The 6,961-nt window shown below is 51.5% G+C and overlaps 1 protein-coding gene across 1 annotated transcript in view; it reads left to right on the top strand.

The window, feature by feature from the left end:
• The first annotated feature begins 997 nt into the window (after positions 1 to 997).
• LOC139281382 (protein mono-ADP-ribosyltransferase PARP12-like) overlaps positions 998 to 6,961 on the top strand; it is a 42,158-nt gene continuing 36,194 nt past the window's right edge. Inside the window, exon 1 of the mRNA XM_070901540.1 lies at positions 998 to 1,065. Coding sequence (XP_070757641.1) covers positions 1,038 to 1,065 — 28 coding nt within the window. The 5' untranslated portion in view covers positions 998 to 1,037. The remainder of the gene's footprint in view (positions 1,066 to 6,961) is intronic.

Genomic DNA, 6,961 nt, shown 5'->3' with positions numbered 1-6,961 from the left:
CTGCAGCTCTACCCATATAGATTCCACATCATCCAAGCTAATGTCCTTCCCAACTATTGCATTAATCTCCTCTTTAACCAACAATGCTACCCCACCTCCTTTTCCTTTTATTCTATCTTTCCTGAATGTTGAATACCCCTGGATGTTGAGTTCCCAGCCCTGATCATCCTGGAGCCAACGCACTCCTGGCTGGCTTTCCACTTTCTACCCTACATAAACTAGAGGTGATCCAAAACTCGGCTGTCCATGTCCTAACTCCCACCAAGTCCCGTTCACCCATCACCCCTGGGCTCGCTGACCTACATTGGCTTCGGTTAAGCAACATCTCGATTTCAAAATTCTCATCCTTATTTTCAAATCCTCGCCCCTCCCTATCTCTGTAATCTCCTTCAGCTCCATAACCCCCCCCCCCCCGCCCCCCGAGATGTCTGCGCTCCTCTAATTCTGCCCTCTTGAGCATCCCTAATTATAATCACTCAACCATTGGTGGCCGTGCCTTCTGTTGCCGCGGCCCCAAGCTCTGGAACTCCCTCCCTAAACCTCTCCGCCTCTCTACCTCTCTTTCCTCCTTCAAGACGCTCCTTAAAACCTACCTCTTTTCTGCCCTAATTTCTACTTATGTTACTCATGTCAAAACTTTATCTCATTATACTCCTGAGCAGCACCTTGGGATTTCACAACATTAAAGGTGCTATATAAATACAAGTTGTTGTTGTTGTTGAACTCATTGCTTGGTGTTTGCACTGGTGGTGACCCAGGACACATGTTACAATAATATACCCCGACTGCTCAAATGGGAAAAAACTTCCACACTCCACAAATTCACCCTGACCTCTTAAACATGAGTCGCTTGTCCTCCCTAAACCAGAGCGCTCTGGTGACATCCCAGTGACGCTCAGCTCTCCGCCCTCGCAGGTTGGTTGGCTGCCAACTTTCATTTAAAAAGCATTTAAAAAGCAGCTCGCAACAAGGAAGTGAAAGTGAAAGTTGCTGTGAGATTTGTGCAGGGAGGAGGGGAGCGTGTGGGAGAGATCGGGATGGCCTCACACAGGGAATCACCGTGTGGTGAGTGGAGTTTGGGGAGGTGGGGAGAGTGGGGTTTGGGGAGGTGGGGAGAGTGGGGTTTGGGGAGGTGAGGAGAGTGGGGTTTGGGGAGGTGGGGAGAGTGGGGTTTGGGGAGGTGGGGTGAGTGGGGTTTGGGGAGGTAGAATTTGAGGAGGTGGGGTGAGTGGGGTTTGGGGAGGTGGGTGAGTGGGGTTTGGGCTGAGTGAGGTTTGGGGTTTGGGGAGGTGTGGTGAGTGGGGTTTGGGCTGAGTGGGGTTTGGGGAGGTGGGATTTGAGGAGGTGAGGTTTGGGGAAGTGGGTGAGTGGGGTTTGGGGAAGTGGGTGAGTGGGGTTTGGGCTGAGTGGGGTTTGGGGTTGGGGGAGGTGGGGTATGGGGAGGTGGGCTGAATGGGGTTTGGGGAGGTGTGGGGGTGGGGTTTGGGCTGAGTGAGATTTGGGGAGGTGGGGTTTGGGGAGGTGGGGTTTGGGGAGGTGAGGTTTGGGGAGGTGGGGTGAGTGGGGTTTGGGGTTGTGGGAGGTGCGGTTGGGGGAGGTGGGGTATGGGGAGGTGGGGTTTGGGGAGGTGGGGTTTGGGGAGGTGGGGGGGTGGGGTTTGGGGAGGTGGGGTTTGGGGATGTGGGGTTTGGGGAGGTGGGGTATGGGGAGGTGGGGTTTGGGGAGGTGGGGTTTGGGGAGGTGGGGTTTGGGGAGATGAGGTTTGGGAAGGTGGGGTTTGGGGAGGTGGGGTTTGGGGAGGTGGGGTTTGGGGAGGTGGGGGTTGGGGAGGTGAGGTTTGGGAAGGTGGGGTTTGGGGAGGTGGGGTTTGGGGAGGTGGGGTTTGGGGAGGTGGGGTTTGGGGAGGTGAGGTTTGGGAAGGTGGGGTTTGGGGAGGTGGGGTTTGGGGAGGTGGGGTATGGGGAGGTGGGGTATGGGGAGGTGGGGTTTGGGGAGGTGGGGTTTGGGGAGGTGGGTTTGAGGAGGTGGGGGTTGGGGTTTGGGGAGGTGGGATTTGGGGATTTGGGGTTTGGGGAGGTGGAGTTTGGGGAGGTGGGGAGGTGGGGTTTGGGGAGGTGGGAGGGTGGGGTTTGGGGAGGTGGGGGGGTGGGGTATGGGGAGGCAGGTCGCTCCCCCCATTCTCACACGGGGCAATGGGGACCAAATCTGAGCTGATGTTAATTCCGGACCAGCGATCAGTGTCACTTTCCTCCTGCCCTGCCCTTGGGCGCCGAAGCTCATTTCAGGGGCTTGGGGTTTCTCAGCGGTTGGACCTTGGGGATGTCAGACCCGGGCAGGGTAGCTCAGTCCTGCCCCCATCCCATGGGGAGGGTTGGGTTGGGCTGGGTGAGGTAAAGGTCCCCCTTTCACTCTGTCCCTTCTCTCTGTGTCCCAATAATGAGGAGTCCATTGACCAATTGGTACTCCCCCACTCCGGGGTCTCTATTCCCACCTTGGCCCAAGTTATCCAGCACCCTCACAGAGGGCTTTCCCGGAACTCCCATCTCCCCCACTCCCACAACGCAACACGAAAGTGATGGGAAGTTGCTGAGTGGACAGACTGGGCGGCAGGTAAAATAACAAGGCGTATTTACCGGAGCGATGGTCTGTTGGAAGGTTTCCCTTGGGCATTTCTCTCACTGCCTCTGTGTGTGTGTTATTTTACATCGAGTGTACAGCACAGGAACCGGCCATTCGGCCCATCGAGTCCGTGCCGGTGTTTGTGCTCCATACCAGCCTCCTCCCATCCCTCTGCATCTCACCCCATCGCCATATCTGTCTATTCCTTTCTCCCTCATGTGTTTATCCAGCTTCCCCTTAAATGCAACATTATAATTGCCAGTAGTGATTCTTTTAAATGGGAGAGGTAAATCTGAATTAAAAATGAGAGGAGGGAATGGGGTGTCCAGATAGAGACAGAGTGAGGGGAGAGCAAGCGAGAGAGAGAGAGAGAGAGAGATAGACAGCATGTGTGACATAACGAGACACACAGAGGGAGAGAGAGAAAGGAGAAAGACAAAAGGGGAGAGAAAGTGCAAGGGATAGCATGGAAGAGAGAGAATGGGAAGAGAGAGACATAGCGATAAGGCACTGACTTGTATTTAGCAAGTCCTTCACACAAAATGCTTCCCCTGCAAGGAATTACTCGCCAGTGCAATGACTTGTCACACAAGGAAAAAGCAGCAGCTGTTTTGTGCACTGGAAGATTTCACAAAAAGCTCTCACTGCTGGTCGGCTTTAGAGTGTTCTCATTTATGTTCTTAACAAAAATGCGCAGAGAGGAATTCAGTTTGAGTGGAGAACTTCTAATGCGTAATAGGTAACCCCCACCCTGAGAGGGGCAGTCATCATTATAGGCAGTCCCTCAGAATCGAAGAAGACTTGCTTCCACTCTATAAATGAGTTCTCAGGTGACTGAACAGTCTAATACGGGAATTACAGTCTCTGTCACAGGTGGGACAGACAGTAGTTGAGGGAAAGGGTGGGTGGGACTGGTTTGCCGCGCGATCCTTCCGCTGCCTGCGCTTGGTTTCTGCATGCTCTCAGCGATGAGACTCGAGGTGCTCAGCGCCCTCCCGGATGCACTTCCTCCACTTAAGGCGGTCTTTGGCCAGGGACTCCCAGGTGTCGGTGGGGATGTTGCACTTTATCAGGGAGACTTTGAGGGTGTCCTTGAAACGTTTCCTCTGCCCACCTTCGGCTCGTTTGCCGTGTAGGAGTTCCAAGTAGAGCGCTTGCTTTCGGAGTCTTGTGTCGGGCATGTGGACAATGTGGCCTGCCCAGCGGAGCTGATCGAGTGTGGTCAGTGCTTCAATGCTGGGGATGTTGGCCTGGTCGAGGACGCTAACGTTGGTGCGTCTGTCCTCCCAGGGGATTTGTAGGATCTTGCAGAGACATCGTTGGTGGTATTTCTCCAGCGATTTGAGTATATGGTCCACGTGTCTAAGCCATACAGGAGGGCAGGTATCACTACAGCCCTGTAGACCGTGAGCTTTGTGGGGCTCAAGAGGGGCTCAAGAAGGTGTTGGTTAGAAGATACAAGGGGCATGTGCTCCCAATTGTTGATTCACGTCAGCTACGCCTCAATTATAAAATTCTCATCCTTGTTTTCAATTCCTTCTGTGGCCTCGCCCCTCCCTATCTCTGTAATCTCCTCTGGCTCTACAACCCTCCAAGGTATCTGCACTCCCCCAATTCAGTCCTCTTGCGCATCTCCGATTTTCCCTTGGCTGCCGAGCCCTAAGTTCTGGAATTTCCACCCTAAACCTCTCCGCCTCTCTCTTCCTTCAAGACACTCCTTGAAACCAACCTCTTTGACCAAGCTTTTGGTCACCTGCCCTAATATCTCCTTAGGTGGGTCGGTGTCAGATTTGGTTGGTTAACCCTCTTGTGAAGCACCCTGGGATGTTTTACTACGTTAAAGGTGCTATATACATCTGAGTTATTGTTGTTGTACCCGGCAGGACTCTGGGAGATCCATACTTTACCCACATGCCGTTCTTCGGGGCTGGGCCGAGATGGGTGCAGAGAGCTCTCTGCCCATCCTTGCTTCTCTTCAGTCACATCAAAGAACAGGTTAAAAGAGCAGAAAGTAATGGGCTTGGTAAACAAAGGCGTATAGAGTACTAAAGCAAAGAAGTTATGCCAAACCTTTATAGATCACTGGTTGGGCAAAGCCCAGCTGGAGTACTGTGTCCAATTCTGGGCACCACAATGTAGGAAGGATATTGAGACCTTTGAGAGGGTGCAGAGGAGAATTAACAAATGGTAGCGGGGATGAGGGACTTCAGTGATGTGGGGAGACTGGAGAAGCTGGGGTTGTTCAGCCCAGAGCGGAGAAGGTTAAGGGGAGACTTAATAAGAGGTGGTCAAAAATCCTGAAGGGTTTTGACAGAGTAAATAAAGAGAAACTGTTGCCAGTGGCAGGAGGGGTCGGTAACCAGTGGACACAGAGTTAAGGTAATTGTCAATAGAGCCAGAGAGGGACTTGTTGTGATTTTCTTTCATGCAGCGAGTTGTTGTATTTATGCAATTCTGCTTTGAAAGTTACTATTGAATCTGCTCCCACCGTCCTTTTGAAAGTTACTATTGAATCTACAGTGGGAGCAGATTCAGTAGTAACTTTCAAAGCAGAATTGCATAAATACTTGAAGGGGAGAACATTGCTGAGCACGAGGAAAGAGCAGGAGAAGTGGGATTAATCGGGTAGCACTTACAAGGAGCCGGCACAGGAACAATGGGCCGAATGGCCTCCTTTGGTGCTGTGGCCTTCTCCAGCCCTCCGAGATCTCCGCGCTCCTCCAATTCTAGCCTCTTGGTGCATCCCCGGTTTTAATCACTCCACTTCCTTCGGCCCACCATTGTGGCCGTGCCTTCAGCTGCCAAGGCCCCAAGCTCTATAATTCCCTCCCTAAACCTCTCCGCCTCGCTGCCTCTCTTTCCTCCTTTAAGAGGCTCCTTAAAACCTACCTCTTTGACCAAGCTTTTCATCATCTGCCCTATATCTGCTGAAGTGGCCCGGTGTCAAATTCTGTCTGGTAACGTGCCTGTGAAGCGCCTTGGGACATTTTTACCATGTTAAAGGCACTATATAAATGCAAGGTGGTGTTGTTGTAGGTGCTGGAATGTGTCCACACGTAAGCTGAGCACACAACCCTGAGGGGGATGGAATCAGAGTGTGGCTGTTGTGTTTCCAGCACAAACTGACAGGATTTCTTCACCCTTGGCGATGCTTAGCTGGAGGCAGTCCTGCCTTCTCCGTACTTTGACGTCAGATAGCCCAGTGACAGGTTGTGGAGCCAAGGGTGGAACTGAGAGGTCGAGCAGGGTGTCTCAGCAAACATGTCGAATCTGACAATGCTTAAGGATAACATCACTGAGAAACAACATGCATACGACAAAGAGCTGTCTCCAGTCATCTTGGTTAATCCTTGCTACTAGACCAAGAGCTAGCTCTGTCAAGCCCGTTTGGTGGCTGGTGTGCAACGGTCACCCCACGTTAAAAAAAATTCACGCTCAGCCATCTTCCACTCTTCAAGATTTAGTTCGGGATCCGGAATTTTAGGTCCTTTATTGAAACACCTGTGAACTTTTTGACGTGGAAGCAAGTCATCCTCAATTCGAGGGACTGCCTATGATGATGATGATGACAAATAGCATGTGGCCATCAATAGAAGCTTTGTGGCATGTTGGAGGGGACTGTACAGGTCTGGGAGAAGAGGACCATTGCAGGCAAAGATCTGGCTGAATTCAGGCAAAAGGATTGGGCGAGCATATTAAGAACATAAAGAACAGGAGCAGAAGTCGACCATTCGGCTCCTCGAGCCTGCTCCGCCATTCAGTAAGACCATGGCTGATCTGATCATGGACTCAGCTCCAATTCCCTGCCCACTCCCCATAACCCTAGAACTCAGCAGAGGAGTACAAAGGGTTTGATTAGGGCAGGGAAAATAGAATACGAGAGGAAGCTTGCAGGGAACATTAAAACGGACTGCAAAAGCTTCTATAGATATGTAAAAAGAAAAAGGTTAGTAAAGACAAATGTAGGCCCCCTGCAGTCAAAATCAGGGGAAGTCATAACAGGGAACAAAGAAATGGCAGACCAATTGAACAAGTACTTTGGTTCGGTATTCACTAAGGAGGACACAAACAACCTTCCGGATATAAAAGGGGTCAGAGGGTCTAGTAAGAAGGAGGAACTGAGGGAAATCCTTATTAGTCGGGAAATTGTGTTGGGGAAATTTATGGGATTGAAGGCCAATAAATCCCCAGGGCCTGATGGTCTGCATCCCGGAGTACTTAAGGAGGTGGCCTTGGAAATAGCGGATGCATTGACAGTCATTTTCCAACATTCCATAGACTCTGGATCAGTTCCTATGGAGTGGAGGGTAGCCAATGTAAACCCACTTTTTAAAAAAGGAGG

This window comes from Pristiophorus japonicus, chromosome 15, assembly GCF_044704955.1.
Source record: "Pristiophorus japonicus isolate sPriJap1 chromosome 15, sPriJap1.hap1, whole genome shotgun sequence".
Classification (NCBI taxonomy): Eukaryota; Metazoa; Chordata; class Chondrichthyes; family Pristiophoridae; genus Pristiophorus; species Pristiophorus japonicus.
The sequence above is the reverse complement of the archived record's forward strand: the minus strand, read 5'-3'. Positions and strand labels throughout refer to the sequence as shown.